The 20068-nt window shown below is 38.6% G+C and overlaps 1 protein-coding gene across 1 annotated transcript in view; it reads left to right on the forward strand.

Moving 5' to 3' along the window:
• The first annotated feature begins 384 nt into the window (after positions 1 to 384).
• GLP2R (glucagon like peptide 2 receptor) overlaps positions 385 to 20068 on the forward strand; it is a 47691-nt gene continuing 28007 nt past the window's right edge. The window contains exons 1-6 of the mRNA XM_026068541.1: positions 385 to 489; positions 7903 to 7996; positions 11133 to 11237; positions 13910 to 14031; positions 16554 to 16660; positions 16909 to 17065. Coding sequence (XP_025924326.1) covers positions 385 to 489; positions 7903 to 7996; positions 11133 to 11237; positions 13910 to 14031; positions 16554 to 16660; positions 16909 to 17065 — 690 coding nt within the window. The remainder of the gene's footprint in view (positions 490 to 7902; positions 7997 to 11132; positions 11238 to 13909; positions 14032 to 16553; positions 16661 to 16908; positions 17066 to 20068) is intronic.

The following is a 20068-nucleotide window of genomic DNA, read 5'->3' on the forward strand; positions in this document are numbered from 1 at the left end:
ATAAGCATATAAATATCTGTATGTATTTATGGTGCTGGATTTCACTCTCACAAAGCCACTGGCAAAATTCCCATGAAGTTCCAAGGGAACAGGATTAGCCCGTTAATGTTTTAATAGTTTTGTGACTTCTCATTGGCTAAAGGACAAGCTACAGAAAGCAGACTTTCTGTGAAGCTTAGACTACATTCTCTCTGCCTTTTATCAGAAAAACAAAACGTAGTTGGAGTCTAGCAAGCCTAGACATTTTAGCAGATTTCCTGGCTTATTTATAAGAAGATTCTGAAACAGTTGCATCCATAAAAGAAGAGATTTTTAATTTTTTTCACAGGACAGTTGCTTTGTGGTAGAGTGAGATAGCAGCATATCAAGAACAGATTTATTAGAATGGGCATGGCCACACTTCTTAGTCTCTGCTTCAGTATGGTGTTCTGGTCCAAAATATTTCCTGGACCTGCCAGCTCTGTCATGATGTTGTTTCTAGTGAAACAGGTAAGTTAATTCAATAATTAACTATTGACAATACAAAAGAAGATTCCGCTCACATAGCATCTTAACCTTCACAAACAGCAAATTTGTTGCACAAATAGTTCTGATATAAGAATTTATATTTGTTGAAAATTAGTCATGAGAAATGTTGACTGAGAAGCTATAGAATTTTATATTACAACTCACTCTGACTAGGTCATTAACACAGTTTTYTTCTGTTAATGCTGATTCATACAGTGAATAAATAGTATTTACATTTGTTTTATACAATCTCTTTTCATATCAATATTGTTTAATAATAAATTATTTTTCAATTTGCCTAACAGATATCAATACAATCATGAATCATGCTTATTTTCTACTGTTTTCCCCACTTTCTTGCCTTGTAGAAACAGCTTAGCGTAATTTATGACACTATCATTTAGACGTATGCAAGTGCTACGCATTCCGTTTTCTGTATCTGCAAGCTGATATTATTGGTATCATTCTGCATCTCAACTTTTTACAGAAGGCTAGCAAAACTATGTACAATTTTTGGATTGTTACCTGTAGAGCTTAATAAACCATCATCTTGCTTTTGTACTACATCTAGAACAAAATTTTAATAAACTTGCTTCTTCATCTATATTGTCTTAAAATTTGGGACAGCTTTAGGTATGTAATGACAAAATATCTCAGTGAAATTCATTTCTGGGAAATTTTCATATGTGTTTTTAATCACCATGTTTATCTTTAGCTCAGTAAATTTTAAAATACAGTTTACTTAGGTGTTGTAGTAAATTTTAAATCATCTGAAGAAAACTCATATTTAAATTTAGGATAAATGTATATGAAATAAGTGGGCATGAGAATTAATGTAACTGACAGGTTTACCTTAACCTGAAAGCAATAATATATAATATTTTATATATATATATATATATATTTTTTTTTCTATCCACTAATAATATATTTCTATCCACCTGTCCTCCACTTAGCCAAGGAAGCATGCTTAATGTGCATGTTACAGGGGTTGTAATTTTGCTTGTAGAATTTTTATGAATAAGTTATCGGGAGACATATATTCTGAATTTTTTAGTAGATAATATTACTATTGCTTGTGTGAGAGCTTCTCTCACATAAATGAATACAGAACTGAAAGGACTTTCAGGTTTGTAAGCCACATTCAATATATCGCATACCTCAAGCAAAGTGCTGGTGCCATCGAAGTTAAGAGAAAAATTCCCAATGACCTCAGTGGAATCAAAATTTTGAAAGATATAAATTCATTCACAGTGAATTACTTTGTTACAGTGACTCCTGGAACTTGTTTACATCAGGTAGTTTAAACCATAATAAAGAAACCATAATAAAGAAATAACAATCATAAATCTCTTTATCCACATTTCCTAGACAAACACCAACATAGCTATAAAAATCATCAGTCAGGGAACATCAGGATCATGGCTGAAAGAATCAGTAAATACTTAAGCTCTTATGTCATTTCTACTTTATATAGAAAGTTCTTTTTTTTTCATATTCCAAATAAACAGTCACCACTTCTTTTCATCATTAGCTTAATATAACTCAGAAATTAAAAGGTAAAATACTGATTATGCTATAATCGATGATGGCAAAATAGATTTAAATTAGGCTGTTTGCAACCGTAGAGATTTATTTTTATAATTCACTTCTTAGGTGAGAGCTTCAAGCAGCGATATCTGCTGCATCCAGAATACTTTTAAAGAATAGTGACTAATGTTGTCACCCTCATGCAGTTTGAGTGCTCTGAGTAACCAAAATGAATTGAAAGACCCTTCCAGGTAACTTTGATTAAATTTTAATGACACTGAGCTTTGTTGTGAATTGGGTGCTCAGATTCTCAAGCTGAGGTGGTTCATATGTTACTGATGAAACTTCAAACATTCTGAAGTGAAGAAACTTTCAGTGCAAGACAAAGGTTACAGGCTTTCTGAATTTCTGTCTTGGATTTTGAACCCTAAATTCTGCTAAATTTCTGTTTAAATGCTAGAGTGGCTAAATTTCAACCAAAATCTAAAATTGAGATCAAAACTCAAGCTCAGCTGCATATTGTCATGGCCTGAGATCACTATAAATTTTCCTGAAAGCTTGCATTTCTACTTCGGAGCACACATAGCATCTCAATTATGATAGCACTGAGTGGCTCAGGGCTTAGGTCATAGTAAAACCTCACTGGGATCTGTAAAAATAATCACACGCCTATTTTGCATGCATAAGTGATTTGGCAGCACTTTTCAGAACATACCTACAGAACTGGACTTTCTCCCAAACATGGCCAAAGGAGGAAAAGCTCCCAAGTTCTCGGGAGTCATTGCTATATCCAGATTCATCAGGTACACCACAATTCTTCATCTTCCTGAGAGAACCTGAACCCCTCTCTGAAGAATATTAACCACACGGATAGAAGATATATATGCAAGCCTGTCTTATTGACTTCTCTTTGAATCCTTTTCACTTAGTTAGACAGATATCGGACATTAATGTGTCCCACCTCCTTAAATCCTCCTTCCCATTTAAGGCTAGTGCTTTATTGCCATCCATACAGTTTGTCTTCTCACTGCCCAGTGAATATCTCTGTAGTCTACTTAATACTGAAGAGCTTGGCAGGAAGGACTGAGAATRCCCCAGTGCGGAACACATTCAAGTCTTCTGTATGGCACCTGCATCAATCTCCATCAAGCTAAGAAGGGAAAGAAAGCTACATCTTCCTCATTCCAAGGCACTGCCAGCATTCTTCAGCCTTTCTCAATATAGAGGTCCTTAAAGATTTGCCCCAGTGGGAATGGAGACCACTGCAGACTGAATGGTAACATATGGGATACACGCTTGCCTTTTTTAGCTGTTTTTGGTAGGCTCTGTATAAGTAGCCCCCGAGCAATTCCCAACCTGCTGTCATTAAGTCCTCATGGGTTGCTGTTGAATCTTTGTGTAGCCATTTCTTTGATAAGACAGAACTATGGGGGTTTATTAGCTTTTTATTCTAATGCTTGAGGCCACTCTAGCACTTCCCTAACAAATTGCAAATTTATCACCATCTCTTTTGAAGCACGGCCATCAAAGTTAATCATAATATCCAGACAGAGTCAAGCCAAGAAAAAATACTGCATCATCTCATAGTTCTTTTCAACATTCCCACTTGTATGTACAAATGCAGGAATTTCAACACTCTCTTTTACTGCAGCACTGCAAAGAGAGGATTCCTGTCACTTTATTTCTACAACTAAATCTAAATCCTTCTCAAAATCATTGCAGTCCTCAAATACATCTTCCAGCTGTGGCTTCTAGTAGTAAAATTTTGTATTAGGTGTATTACAGCATATGCTCTGCAGATAAGCTCATGCTTCTGTGTGATCCAAATGATCCTTATTAATTGACCTGTGCTATCATTGTCTGCTCCTCTGCTAATTTCCAATCATTTGCAATTTTTCTCATTAATTATTTCAACGATATGTTCTTCTAACTCTGCATTTAATATTAACATTTCAGGTCAGCTGACTCGGTGTTTAATTATGTCTGGTGCTGACCTCATTTTATATAAAGTTGATTCTTTTGGGTTTTTTTCATCAAAATGTCTTCTGGTGGAAAACCAAGCATCTCAGATGTTTACATCAATAGTGACCAGGTATTAGATTTCTGACTCTGTTTCTAGCTTTGCAGAGACTGACAAACACATAAGGAAGTGAAGTTAAACTGTCCTTTATGCCTAAGCTGTTCCTCCCTCTTGTTAAGTGAGTTTCTTTCATTAATTTTTCTCAATTCTATCTCCAGAAATGGAACCAAACAAGCAGCCAGGTAGCAGTTATGAGGCTTTCCCTGTATTTCCTTTCCTGTTTAATGTGTTTGTTTGTTAAAAACTGAAGTGCTATCCTTCAAATCAAGTAATCTTTTCTACAACTGCGTCATCTACATCTCTTTGCCTCTTCAAATGAGGTTCACTGACCTGGGAGATTCTCAACAGTCTCCCCCAGCTCTCAGCATTTTGGGGCCCGCACCAGGGAAATGTCAAGATGCTTTTTATTTTGGAAACATACATTCCTTTCTCATGCCTGTTGTAAATATTCTCTCCTTATCTTGCAAGTCCATCAGATGAAGAATAATTATAGACTTTCTACTCCCTGGAATTCCAAGTAGGGTGTCTGGAAATTAGCTAGGAGTCTCAAAGCAGAACTTTGGACAGGCAGCATTTTATACAGCAAAAACATGTATGAATACTCATATATGGTCCCATATAACAGCTAAAGTTTCACCACTGTTCTTGTTTTGAAAGCAAACAAACACAGACTTTTCTTTATTTTTCCAGCAAACTTAGATCCAAAGATAAGATACAGGTGAAGTTCACAGCCGTACAGTAACCTGGTTATTTTATCAAAAACAACAACAACAACAACAACAACAACAACAACAAAATTAAAAGGAGGCGGAAAATTAATTCTCGCCTTGGGAAAGGAATGGAAGGAGGAATTGAGCTGAGAAATGCCACAGAATATAATGACTTCCTAACAGATCTTTTCTTTTGAATTCTGGTTAAAGAGCCATTCTGATGGAAAGAGAAAAAGGGATTGATCTTAAYAAATCTTCTGTATCCATAGAGGAATAATGTGCTGAAGCTCAGAGTGATGCTGTTAGTCCACCGACATGTGGATGTGTGTTCAGTGATGATTCTCAGCCCTTGGCACCTCACCAAGCTTGCAGAATCTCAGTACATTGCACATGTGTGAAAGGCAGTTCCCAAAAAGGTTCTGGTCCAGACAAAGGGGTCTTCCTTGGAAAACTGAAAAGCATCCTTTAGCAAGAGAGTTGTTGCATTTTGAAAACTTATAGTCTACTCTCCAAAATGGTCAAGACGATCTGTAACGTTTTCAACCAGTATTGAATTATTCATTTTTGGAAACTTATAGTAACAGTATTCTTGGACTATCTGCCTGCCTCTGGCCTCTCAAAGTCTTAGTTCAGGAAACCAGCTGCGATATTACACAGAGACTACACTGGCTGATGATTTTTTCCCTGGATAAATAATGTTCAAGTCATCATACTGATGTTGATCTGTAAGCAGTATCTAGCACTATCTTTTCTCTACTGCTTTGCTCTTAGGTGGGCATTTCTTCAACAGGTCAGCTCTAACATATCACAAACCAATTTTGCATTTAACTCTTCTCTTTTTAGCCATTCCTTTYCTAAACAGTATTTATCAGCTATGGCCCTCTAAAGGCCTCTTCAGTAAGATTGTCATGTGACAAAGATGTGTAAGAAAAGTTGGTATTAACAGAGAGCAAGCTAAAATGTGAGAATCCCTTTGGGACAATTGTAACTCTTAAATTGATAAGGCATGTGCCATAGATGTGCACCACAACCCAAACAATATTCATTGATTTTCTGACAAAAATATTTCACCCCATAAAGAATGGTCATACCTAGGCAAAAAACAAACAAACCAAAACCATATTTTTCTGACCAGTACAGTCTCTTCTGTCAGTCACTGTATATAAAATCGTTGTCCCCCTATGGCTGGGAATGATGGTGTTTTTTTTTTTAACATCAGAACTGATTTTATATTTAGAAGCAATTCTTACCCAGTGGAGATGAATGTAACCCCCTTCTCTGTGCTGACAACTATAGATCTACACCCCTGTTCTCACCCTCTCTTGATAAAACCTAGGCCTCTCTTTCATTTCTCCATATCTACTTTCAGGTCCCAAGGGAGCAACACAGGGTCAACACATCCAACAGAGACCTTCTAAACCTCTCTTCTCACTCCCTTTTCAAACACTATTGACAGCCCCCTCAACTTCTGTGTCTCTTCAGTGTGTTTCCATGACTGCAGTACATTCCAACTCTTGTAACGGCAGCAATGCTGTCTCATACAACCTGCAGCATTTTTATGTCAGAGTAAGACCTCCATTTAGGCTCTGACAGACCTGTTGCATTTGTGTTCTTAGTATTATCTTCATCCAGAAAAGGAGAGACTGGGTGATGGGTCAGACAGGACCCTGTGGATGGAGGSTAGATTGTTCTTGCAGCTGATCGTGTTGGGGGGGACAGAAGCTTCCAGAGAACAGAATGGGGTGAGCAGACAAAGAGACAGAAGACAAGAGAGCAATGAGATAGGAGACTGCAGACTGGGCAGCAGCCGAGAGGAGCAGCCAGGCTTTTGTGGTGGAGAGGTTGATTTTCTAAGGACCAGAGGGCACTCTGCAGAATTTGCTGCCACTAAACGAAACACAAAGTTGAACCTGTTTTCAAGGCTACAGTGGTAAGGGGGAAACTGTTCTTGCAATTTTCGTATTTCTATTCTCTCTACCCAGATCACTTCAAAGCAATTATTCCAGGTCTTATTCTCCTGGAATCTAGCTTTTTTTTGATTAAACACGTTCTTGATCTTCTCTGGAGAGATCACTATAAGAAAAAGGTGTAGGCAGAACCAGTCTTGAAAATATCTACAACAGAAAAAAAAAATCCAAAATATACCTACAAAAGCTTGGACATAAAAAATCCACTTGTGTGATGTTTCACATGGAGAAAATTTCGGCATGGAGAAAAGTAAGAATTTATGCTCCATTTCTCTAAGCCAGAAATCTTGAGGGCAGAGTCTCTTCCCCCCTCTGGGCACATGACAACCTCCAACAGTAAGACTGTTCCCTGTCCAGGCCAAAAAGGCAACATAGAAGGTGCAGGTGGGCAAATAAAACTGAGATGAACAGTTGTGCTTTTTTTTTTTTAATATGAAAAGAAAGATGCTGATGGCAAGGTTGCAGCCGTTGGAGGACGAAATGGCTTTTGAAGTGCTGTGAGGGGGAGCACAGAATGCACTAGAGAAAAAGTGTTATTATCAAAATAGTATTGTTTATTCATTACTCATTAATTCAAATTTTTACTGAACTGCTCAACTGAGTACAGCTGATTATCTTTAAAAATACTCTAAAATATAAACGGTCCTGAAAATTATCATCAATCAGATTCATAAATTAATCCAGAAGAAACATAAATACACAGGAATGATTAGCTGACCCTGGCATAAACTGACTGTAAAAGGCTTGGAAAGACTGTAAGATTTGAGAAGATCAGCACACATTTTCTACAGTATAGGAATGAAATTCCCATGTATCTGGTGCACCCCCCAGATCCWAGCAATTAAATATCTATGTGGATTTTTAGAAGGGACTCAGGCACATGTTGAATAACACTGTGGCAATAGATTTCTTGTTCAAAGACAACCATTGATGAAATTTCATTAATAGCTTCCTAGGGAAGAAGGGATTCTGTCTTCCCCTCCCTTTTTACCTCTCCTCTCCTCTCCTCTCCTCTCCTCCTAAATTTGTATAACTGAAGGAAGCTTATACCATTAAAGACCACGAGGCTCTAAATGATTTTCTTTGTGTCCAATATTTTCACCCACAGGCCAAAGGATCACTATTGGAAAAAACCACATCTGGATGGCTCAGCTACAAAAAAGAATGTTTGAAAATGCTACAGAAACCAACTGTAGTTACCGGTAAGGAAGCAAACAGCAAGATAAAGCAAACTGTCAAAAGTAACACTGCTGAATATCCAAATATTCARATTCTTTACCTTGCTTTGTGGAAGTGTGTGTTTGTTTTTAAGTTCTAAATGTAGTACAGTCAGCTATAACTTGATATGCAAACAGATGCAATCATGAAGTTATGGTCTCTTTTTGTCCTGAAACATGTTAGAAGCCCAGGCTATATACACAAGTGATCCCTTGAGCAGCTGGTCCTGAGCTACCACTGTGGTATGGCACTGAGTGCATCGTCCAGATGTGGATACTACCAATTTTAGGCATGAACACGTCCTTTGGATGCAGGAGACAGTTCCCATTTCAGTCTGAAGGAAGTCAACCCATATTTTTGGAAAGTACTAGCCATAAGACAGCAGACAATCCAGGGGAAAGAAAGCAGTTCCAATTTATCCTTTAGAAACTGAGCCATGACTGACAAGAATCCAAAACACACGAGGCAAGATAGGGTCTGATTTCTGCCTAGGCAAGGCAGCTGGGGCCCTGTTCTTTTCTCACAGGACTGTTTATGCATTTTGCAGTACAGCCATTATGTTAATAAAACAAACAAAAGCAAATAAATTAAGACAGAGACCAGGTTGTCCCATATTCACCTGACACCTGAAACCATTAGCTTCAAATTTCAGTCCCTTACTTGTTGTCCTCCCCCCATGCCTTTTGGGTTCTTGGATGAATGGTGTCATCGCTTCTAAAGCTGGAGTGGACCGCACCTAATGTTCAGTGTCTTCTCCAGAAAGGTAAAAGTGGTGGAGGCAGGAACTGATCCCACACCTGCCAAGACTGGTCGAGTGATCTAAGGTTAATGTTGCTGTGCAAAAGGGGAGTTCATGGTCTCTGACTATATCGTTCTTAAAAGAATAAGCTCTGCTCAGATAGGTGCCTACTTAAGACATACAGTGAATGGACAGAGAACATTTCAGTTATATTTCAAAAGAGGTGGAGGAGCATGAACATGGACGGTAGCCAACCTCCCTATCAAAAAGTGGGTAGTCAATGAGGACATGTATGCAAGCTGGGCCTACCATACATTCTGCTCATCACAGTTGTCTTTTCAGCTGCACTGATTTCTTTTACTTTCTTCTCAGCTACTATTGCAAACAAATACCATTTATGGTTTTTTTCTCTACTTTGATCCTAGTCTAAGTCTTATCTGACTTACGTTCATTGCCTTCAGCCTATTACATTTCTAAAGGCCAGATGCTGGACAAAGTTTAGAACTGAAACTTTCACTTCACCCACCTCAGTTTTTGAGCTATATTCAGTCCTGTTAGTTTTCTTCTTCTTGCAGCCATGCCCTCCCTCATTTTCTATTTATTTTTCTCTAGGAGTTTCCCTTCTGCCTATCTTCCTTTATCTGCATTTCATTGGAAGAAACTTCCTCCTTCTCCTTAAAAATCGTACAGGCTCCTACAAACTTCATCTTTGGCTTCCATGATTTCTCCTGTTGCATTTACTTCATATCATGTCACTGCTGCTGGATTTCTCCAAGGTCGTGTCTCAGGAAAAAAAAAAAAAAAAATTAGAAAAGCAGTATGCCTCAAGTTAGAAAGCTGATGTGGAAGAACCTAGAAAATGCTGATGCATCCTTTCTGTATATCCTTTTGAGACCTCTCAAAACAATGAGATTCAATTTCATTGTAAGAATGTCATGTATTAGCAAATCATGTAACTCAAGGAAAACTGTCTGAGTGGTTAATTTCTCTCTTTCTTTTGGGGTTGTGAGACTGTAACAGGAGATAGCACCGTCTGGCATAGAATCACTTTCTAGGAAGTCACCAACATGTAGAAGGAGGAGCGGGACCCAGTCATCAGCTAGACTAGCACTGGAATATGCCAGAGTTTTGAATGACCAAATTTAGTGTAAAACTGAGAGCCTGTTTAGGCTGAGATGTCTAACTCAGATATATAGTTAGGCACCTCCCTAAACTTGAGATTTAGACCCTGTTTTGACCCTGAAGTATCAAAATTAGGGCAGCCGACAGGATCTCTCATTACTCTTAACGTATCTTCAGAGAAGAGGATACCACCATTTGCATTACAGCACTTAATGATAGATGATGTTCGGTCTTGTTTTCAGTCTGGGAGAATATGGAGTAAGAAATTTAGTATTTCAGGAACTCATGCTAACCACTGTGCCACTATCCATTCTGGAGCAGATAGGAGACCGTCTCCCACCCTTGTTCAAGCTGATCCATTGTGTAGTTACTCACGACAGCTAGGGGAAGATATGAATTCCAGTCCCAGTTCTTTGTAATGTTTTTGTATTTTACATTGGACAGGCACTGGATGAAAACAGAAGCAATCTAGGGTGTGGAACTTCCCCTTACCACTCTCTGGGAACATGGAGGCTCTGGATTCAGCTTCCATCAGGTTACAAGAGGGCAATAAAGACTATGTGAATCATGTCCTGGAATACTCTTCTAGACAATAATCTGCATTACTCTGGATGCTATCAGTAATGTTTAAAGTCAGTTCTGCCAGTATGTACTACCATGCTGAGAACTGAGAATATGAGAATCTCAATAGTTTAGGGGCTTCCATGGTACACATCATTTCTGTGTCCTGAACAGTTTGAGGCAGGAAGTAGGGCACCAGGCAATCAGTATCAGGGAAGTTGACAATGGTCTGAGCTGAAAATTGGTGTCACAGAGGTCATGAAAGGTGGAACATCCATTTAAAAGCAAAAAGTCTCTGGCGGGTAACAAGACAGGAAGTGAAAACACGTCTGCATGTGTGTGTTATATTGGAATAAAAGATGCCTTGGGATGATTTTGAGCTATGCCCTCAGCTCCCAGTGAAGCACATAAACCCTGCTTCTTTCCTGTTGATCCATGGAAGAGACGTAACAGCCCTTTTTGCACTGTGCATAGAGCATTGCACTGTGAATTCATGCAGTTTGTCTGTTACAGCTTGTAAATACTCTTTGGATCATTGCTTGCCAGAGCACAGCTCTCCATGTGGCAGGAGTCATAGCCACTCCACACAGAACGAACCCATGTGATTGCAGGTTACCTGAAACAGTACACAGTAGTTTTGATAGTTATCCATTGTTTGAACTTTTTTTTGTAAAACATCTATTTGCTTCTCTCCCCAGGAATACATTGTAATGGGACATTTGATCAGTTTGTTTGCTGGCCTTACTCACCCCCGGGAAATGTCTCTGTTCCTTGTCCTTCATATTTGCCATGGTTGGAAAATGGTAATGTGAAAGCGGTAACTTTTCTTGGAGTTGCTGGGAATCCAGCTAAGGGACAAGCGGTGCTGGTCTCTGCTGTCCCAGTGTCCCACTCTCTGAAGGCTTTCCTGTCTCATGGCTTTCCTGACTTGAGGCACAGACTTGCTGTCAATGTTTAGTTGTGACCTTATTTATCCTTTTCTCTCCATCTGTGCTTATTACAACTGCATTATTGTCTGCTACAAATGAACATTTCCAAGAATATGTAAACATACTGCCAGGGCTTGACTGGCAGCAACAGATTTGGGGTTCAGTTTCTGGGGGTTCAACTTCTGGGGTCTCCACTGAAACCAGAAATGAAGCTTTCAACCAGAAAAGTTGAATAACCAAACAAAGGTGTCTGAGCAGCCACCCCTCCAGTAGGCCATACTGCACCACCAGCAAGTGGTGAATTGAACAAATGGGCTTTCCAAACAATATTTTCTTGGACAGAGTGAAGCAGGGAGGTATTAAGGAAGGCAAAAAGAATAACATGTGCAGGAGTAGAACTATCTAAGAGCAAACAACCTTCCCTTTCTCCAAAATAAAAGGATGGACATTCCTATCAGCAGTGGGTAGAGATTCTGCTTTCTGCCACATAACCTGCTTTCTTAGCCACCTTTCTAAAGTCACCTATGAGGACCAGTATGTTTAAGCCCTTTAGTTTATGGGAGACTACTGTGGGCTGCTTATCCAACCTTCTCCAGCCCTCCCCACATGTGGTTTGTTAAACTGAATGAATAGTTCTGAAATTTCATCATTTGCCCTTTCTTGGGCTGCTAAGCAGAAAGAGGCCCTGCCTTTATCTATTCTCCCACGTATCTGCTTCTGTAAACTGTTTGAAACAAATTCAGCTCTTCACAATAGCACATTAGCATCTCCTTTCCCTCCATGTCATAAAAACTCCTTTTTTCCCTTTTTCTGTCTGAATTTCTGCAAATACAAGATGTAAGACATAGCACCAGTTCATGAAAATTTTCACTGTGATCACAATGGGGAAAACTTCAGTTACAGCATCATCTGGCATTCCCATCCATGCCACAGCACCTCTGGAGAAGAAGCATTAGAGAAAGCTCTGCTGTCTGGCTGTCCTAGGGATTCTGCAAGACTGGGGATGGGGTACCTGTCTGTCTGTCCTGGGACACAGCAGGATTGGACTAGAAATGCTCTGAAGCACAAGGTTGATTTTTCATGGCTCATCATCATCGCCAAGTCTGAGCGCTTAAAAATTAGGATAGTCTAGAACTCAGATTGGCTTTCTGATCAGATTTGACACACATCTTTGGATTTTTTTCAGTGTATAAAGTAAGTGACCACTCCAGTTATAGTCTGTGTAAATTTTAGTCTCTGTTCCTGGATCTGGAATCCTGAGGCACAATCTCACAGTCAGCCTCGTCATTGGCCCTTATGAAGATGACAGTTTATGGTGTGTGGCCAGGCTTTTCCCTAGTACTGGTGCCTAAGATCTTCCAAAGTATTTTTCTTCACTCTACCCCTTTGTACTGGGGATTGATCAGTTTAACAGCTTTGGAGCTAACCTGGCAATAAAGCAGGACCACAGCAGAGCAGAGTGGTTTCTGAATGAAAGGTCAGAACGTTGGTTCTCGGAAACTAACACAAACCCTAAGGTGCCTCCTAACCTGACCTGATCGGGGCTTCCGGGATTCTTCAGTTATTCATGTTTTTGCAATTTTTTTGTTTGGCACCTTTTACAGAACAGGCCCTTAAAGACAGCCTCCACCTCTCTGAGGTGTGCCAAAGTCCCAGTAAAAGCGCCAAAGTCATTTCCTTCTGCAGGAGGGTCTGTTACAACCCCACTACTTGTCAGACATGCAGTCCCCACACAAAGCTCCTGCTCCATCATACCAACCTGCRCTCCAGAAGCAGTTCTCTCAGTTCCAATTATCCTGAGTGAAATGAGATATTCTCATTTCTGCTGCCACCCTTAAACAATTTCTAATTCAAAAATGAGTAAAACCCCTCAAGTTTAATTAGATATAGATGGAAGTCAGCTGTTGAGGACAACTTCAAGATGAGGTCAAGGAGTTAAAAGAGACCCCATCCTTCATTACGAAAATAAGGGGTCACTGCTGAAAAACAAAAATCAACCAGCATCTCCATATTGTTCCTCTGCTGTTATAGGCAAATTCTTAATTAGTATAAATGAATACAACACAGTGCAAGTCAAGGAAGCTTCACCAGTTCACACCACCTGCTGATCTGGCCCCAAAGTACATAAACAAAACACCAACCACAGGTGTTTTGAAGCCCAAGAGAATGATCATTCCCTGATCAAACCATCCTCTTCCTTTTACAATTTTGGCTGCACAGCTTGGGCATACTTGATGGGCATATTTATGAGCTTAATGAGGAAAAAGAAATAAAATTAAATGTGGGCTTTTCTTTTGGGTGTAATAACCATGTGTTTATTGTAAATACAAGGTGTATACTGGGAACTGATTTCTGCTACCTTACATTCCTACTTTCTCCTAAGCACATATGCAAAAGAAATTATCAAAGACAAGAATTTTTTGTTCCTTTTTGGGGTGAGGGAGGGAGGTTCTATTGCTGTGGAGAAAGGGAGAAATCTGTAAAGTGTATATGAAAAATGAAATCTTTATTTTGAACTTTCAGACTAAATCTCTGTTTACTTTCAGGAAGTGCAGGAAATGTATACAGAGTCTGCTTGGACCAGGGAATTTGGCAAACGAGAGAAAACTCCACAGACATTTGGCGTGATAGTTCAGAATGTTCTGAGAAAAATCATTTCAAACAAAATGTAAGTATGATGTTTTATGTTATGGTTTTAATACTTAATCTTCTTAACCCCTTCTTGAGTAACTGATAAAACATGTCCATTGAATACCTGAAAAGGATCTTCAGATTTCATTTAGATTACCAAATGGAAACCTGTACTTTTATTTAGAAGAGAGGGAAGAGGAAAGATTAAGGATGGGGATTCCTGCTTCAGATGCCACAAATTATTTTCTCTTCAGAGTCCAGTCTTCACAGGTGCTGGCTTCTTCCTAATAAAATTGAAAAGTACAGCAATTTGGCTATTAAGTAACTAAAATTCAGAGGATCTCAGTCTGCCCCAAATTGCCGTAGTCTGCCAAAGCCTTAATTCCCTTCACTTCCTGAGCCTTCTAGTCTTTAATTAGCCATTAACTGGTCCTTTCAAATGAAAAAGAAAGTGAAAAGCAAACCCATATCTTCTATCTGTCCTGAATTTCACCTCAGAGCCTAGCTAGTAGCAGATAGGAGGACTACCATGATACAAACATCATCCTTCTTCCCTGCTTGACATAGAATGAAGTGCTGCGCTTTGGCAGCACAGGAAATAGCTCTACAGAACTTAATAAAGAGCAAACTAAAAATACTCATATTGATAATGCTCAGCCTTTGTACTGACGATAAAATGAAAACAATTACTAATTGACTCTGGTTTGTGAAGCTGTACGTGAGTCTCTTGCTTCATTTGCAAGAAGCCTGGCCTCATCTTCTGCATAAGAAGTTTGCCACTATATATGCTCAATTCCAACATTCAAGTTACCTTTTCAGTAAAGGACAGGGCTTCAAGCAGTGAACAAGGGATCTGATCCTGCTGCCTGCTTGCACAACTGAGCAGGGTGAGTTGCAATTAAAGCTGCAGCGTTTCCGATAACAGTAAAGCATGCAGTTTATTTGGTTTCAGGCTTCTTGTGCATTCTATTGCCACAAAGTTCAGCTTGGCTAATGTCAAAATTAAGTTTCTTTGGTTAAGCATTATTACTGTTCTTTGTTATTTGCTGTTTGTTACTTAGAGTTAATAATGCTATTATTATTTATAATATTGTTTACTATTTTATTGAATAATATTACTTTATTGAGTACTTTATTAGTTCAGCATCCTCATATGTTACTACCATCTTAATAAACTCTTTATACAGTGAATATATGGACTTACAAAATTGCAGTTATTTATTCAAGTGTGATAAATATTCATGGATACTGAGGATTTTTCATGGTCTATTGATTACTCAGGATTGTAAACTTGTGGGTGGGAGAGTACCACATATATTCATCTTGTGTGACAGCAGACAGTTTCTCTGAAGCCTTTAACCATCTTTCTTTCCAATGCTAAATGTGGTTTTGTACCTGTTCCTTATATTTAGTCCAAAAAATCCAAAATGTTAGGTATCCACCCACATCAAAGGAATCAACTTGGTTTCATCTGCTTTGGTGTTGCAAACTTGCCACAGACAGGATAATAACTCATGCTTTTTATTAAGTTCATTCCTGAGTTTTCTTGTTTTCATGAAGCTGAGTGACTAAGAGCTCTACTATGGGAATCTCCTGCACCTACACTGCACTCCCTGTGCACTTTCACCCTCTCCAAGAAAGTTTTTATTAGCAAGCACAACTCCCTATGCTTTCCAGATAGTGCTAAATAGCATAAGCTTATTAGAGACAGCTCATTGGCAAGGAGAAAGTGCTACAATCCCTGGCAGTGAGCAATAGGATAACTAACAAAGGACAGTGAAATCGCTGAAGAAAGGACACAAGTTCCAAGAAAATCTCTGCAGGCCAAATATGGATAACAAACATCATGTATAGTATATTTCTGTGTCTCCTCTGCAGAGAAGCTTTTCTTGAGCTAGAAAAATAATATGAAGATATGGGAAGTAGACATAAAAAATCTAAACAAAACTTAGCAGTAAGAAATGCTAACTGAAGCAAGTTGGAAAGAAAGAATGTGAGTGTGCCCTTTTTTCTTCTGATGTCCTGTTCATGTCATTCAAAGACATTCTAGATACATTCTAATTTAATTCTTTTTTTTTTTCTCTGAACTCATGAAGGAAGTCAGTCTATTTCAATGACTCTATAGACAGAGGTGAATCTCAAAATTGTACACACAAGACTGATGTGCAGGTGTTTCCTCACGTTGCACAAATAGGGATTGCATGTGTGTGTACAGGTGGAATGAGTTGATCTCTGCAGTTATTAAATGACCAGCATCCATTTGGTGCTTATAATCATGACATTGATTAGCTATAATGAGGAATCAGAATTGCATTTGTGTGGCAGCAATCTGGAAATGAGACCTCAAGTGCCTTCAGATTTTACAAAGAAACTAAGACTGTTCTCCAGGTGTCTCCTTCATGCACTGATTTCAAGAGAGGAAGCGGAGGGAGCAGGCATCAGAAACCTTCCATAGCTATGCTGCAACACAAAAGAAGTCGGATATAAATTTCCTGATTTACTGTTCATGCCCTGCCTGCCTGCATATATAACTTGATTATTTTTCTTTTTTGTTCCTAGGAAGAAGAACATACATTACTTACCACACTACAGTTGTTGTACACCATAGGATATTATTTCTCTCTCATCTCCCTTATATTAGCTCTCCTTATACTTTCTTTACTCAGGTTAGTACAAATTTACGTGCATTTTTAAATTACAGACCACAATATGCACATTCTTCTATTCATGTAATTGAGTTCATTGTTTAACTTCAAACATAAATACATGTATTTTAGGAATAAGCCTTGTAAAGGCAATTCCTAAGCCAAATACATTGATGACAGCAAAATGAATACAACAGTGTGGTTTTTTTTTTCATTTCTGTGAAATAAATGTATTCTAAAGCATTCATATATTGTTTTTTCTCCCACAGAAAACTTCACTGCACAAGAAACTACATCCATATGAATTTATTTGCATCTTTTATCTTGCGTGCCATGGCAGTTCTTATAAAAGACACTATATTGTACAATACTTACTCGAAAAGACCAAATGATGAAACTGGATGGATGTCCTACTTCAGTTCTGAGGTAACTTGTTAGTTCTTTGCTAATAGTGTACTGTTGCTGCTGGTGGCCATTACAATTAAAGTTTCAGAACAGTTTGCCATTTGGAAGGGAGCTTTCAGATGACTTAGTTGAACTTTGAACAGTGACATTTTGCTGATAAAGCTTAGAGTAATAAAAGAAAACTATCTGATTTGATAAATTATAATGCATGCATATATACAATTATAATTACAATTGTACATGCCTACAATTATAATACGTACAATACCAATTATAATTAATCGATTTTGTATGAAGAATTGTATGAAAACTTCACATAAAGCAATGGTTATACTTATAACCTTCCAATTAAGCAGAACAATTTTATTACACCTTTAATTTTAGGAACAAATCTCTACATTTGTTTGGCACTTAAATAGAACCTTTTGTATTTTTTCACTTTTGGTATGCATAACACAATGTAGTGTACTCAAATATTGCTTGTAAGATGATGTTAACAAGCGCAGTGTATCTGTTGTGAGAATACACTAAGAGAGAAAAAAATAATTTAAAGGCTTTTTGGTACTAGGAAAATAAACTTTTTTTTTTTTTTTTTAGAAAATGGAATAACATCTACCATTGCCACCACTGTGGGCATATTACATTTTTACAGTGTTGGCTGAATGTAGTTCACCCATGTCAGTCAGCAAAATTCCCTGCAATATGTTAATCATCTCTTACCACAGAACTGCTTCTGTGTGGGTTCTGTTAGCTTAATAGTTCATCAGTAAAACTTCTGATAAGCAGATGCCCCAGCCTACGCACAAACATCTGTCCTGTCACTATCATTTCTTACTTGTCATCTCCCCTCAGATTATTGTCTCCATCCAGTGCAGAAGCCTTCAAGTTGTTGCACTCCCTTCCTGCAAACACACTTTGGTTGCAGCCTCTCCGAAGCAGCAAGGAGAGTCATAGAAGTGCTACAGGTCTTGTTTCTCCTCATTTCCTCTTAAAACTATTGAATGTAACTTGCTTCATCCCACAGCCTGATAAATTAGCTCAGTAAATAGTTTCTTCATCCTTCCTACTTATTGGTACATCACGAGGCATTTCATATGCTTGTGGGAGTTTGTAATACCCAGGTTCATTCGAAATTGCATCAGAGTCTGTATTGAACATAGCCATGCAGTGTCACCTTCTGCTGAGCTGCCTGTGTACCGGTAACACTTCTCTTCTATTGAATATAATTTACAAATTGATTCCTCTTCAACACTTTTCTCTTCATTCTTAGTGTCAGGGTCTCCTTCTCATCCAGCCTGCCTACAACCCCTGGCATGAACTGGGAGTCATTCTACCTCCTGCCCCTTCTGTTTCAAAAGGGAGAAAGCATATCCATCTCTCAGTCATTCTGTCACCAAAGGCCTCCTGACATCATCTCATCTTCCCATACCCTCCCTTTCCAAATATCTGTGTCCTTCCTACATGTTGTAGATGTTCCTTACACCCCTCACTTACCATTTGCCCCAGAAGCTTTACACCTCCACTGCCTCCTGCTTCCCACACAGCTTTGTTCAGCACTTCCAAAAAGGTAAATATTTTCTTCTTATGGGTCAGATTGAGGCATAAAGGCAGCAGAAACAAAGTAGAACATTCATAATGTTGTTGACCCTAATCTCTCCCTTAACCCCTTGATACTATCTGCCTCCAAAGCCTCCCATGACAGCAGGTTCTAGAAGTTCACTCCCTTCTTATATTAAATGCTTCTTTTTTTTCTGTTTGGAACTGGTTTCCTACTGATTTCAACACATGACCGCTAATTCTAGTACTTTGAGATTTGATAATAGCCTGCATTCAACTTATTCATCTTCACCGCTTTCATGATTCCTTGATCATATCCCCTCTTGGCCATCTTGTCTCCAAGCTGAAGTCCCAGAGTTGTTAGTTGTCCTCATTAAACAGTTGCTCCATTGCCTCATGATTTCAGTCACCCTTCTCTAGATCTTCTCTAACCTCTTTAGATTTTCTTGGTATGCGCCTTTATTTAAGGCACAATGATGCCCTCGGTCTTATTTTGAATCGTCTTCCCCATGAAACTTAAAATTTTGTTAGCTTTGTTGGCTGCCACGGTACACTGAATTGATGGTTTCACAGAACTTTCAGTGGTGACTCCAAGATCTTTTTTATTTCTGAGATGTAACAGTATCTTTCTTGATACCTCATACTGACAGCTCTGCCTCAAGACATAAGACTGTGGGAAGCACTACTATGCATCATGGAGTCTACCGAGCAAATGATTCATTGTCATTTCTCACTTGTGCTCTTAAGACAAATCCCTTTCTCCCTTCTTCAGGTTCTTTCCAAGATCTCTCAAATAATAGAAGCATCATCTGGAGCCAGATCTACACTCATATATTTGTCTGCACTCCAGAATGACAGATGATATTGAAAACTCTTTGCCCTCTTTCTTTAAAACATAGTTCTCGTATGGAAGCTACAGTTCCCAGTGGCCGAAAATCTTTCTTTAGATTGCATCATCTTAGCTTGCACTGAACTGAGATAGTATTCTCGGAGAACTACCCATAAAAGCCTATGTGAGAGGTAATAGTGGGTTTAGAAACTCTCCATGTGGATATGACATTGTGTTTTTTTTCCTTCACTTGGTGTTTGTCAGATTTGAATTTTATCTGCCAGACAGTTAGTATCATCAAATCCATCTACTTCACTTTGAAGGCAGCCTTCACTTTCAGCAAATTAAACCCCAAGTCTTCATGAGATTTTGTCATTTCATTACTCAGTGTCTTTCCAGTTTATTTTTGACTGAAGAACAGCAGAGATTCCTCTACAAATCCACTGATAACTTCYTTCCACCATAAAAATGGGCTATTTGCTCCTGCTGTTTGATTCTTACCTGACCTTTACCAGTTATTAATCCACTAGTTTCCTTTGGTTTCTGTGCTTGCTGGTCCTGTTGTTGCCAACTTCTTGCATATTTGAACCTGTACTATGGTATCTAAATATGGTTTTCCAAGAACTCTTGAAATTCTG

Source organism: Apteryx rowi, unplaced genomic scaffold (genome assembly GCF_003343035.1).
Source record: "Apteryx rowi isolate R43461 unplaced genomic scaffold, aptRow1 scaffold_275, whole genome shotgun sequence".
Lineage (NCBI taxonomy): Eukaryota > Metazoa > Chordata > Aves > Apterygiformes > Apterygidae > Apteryx > Apteryx rowi.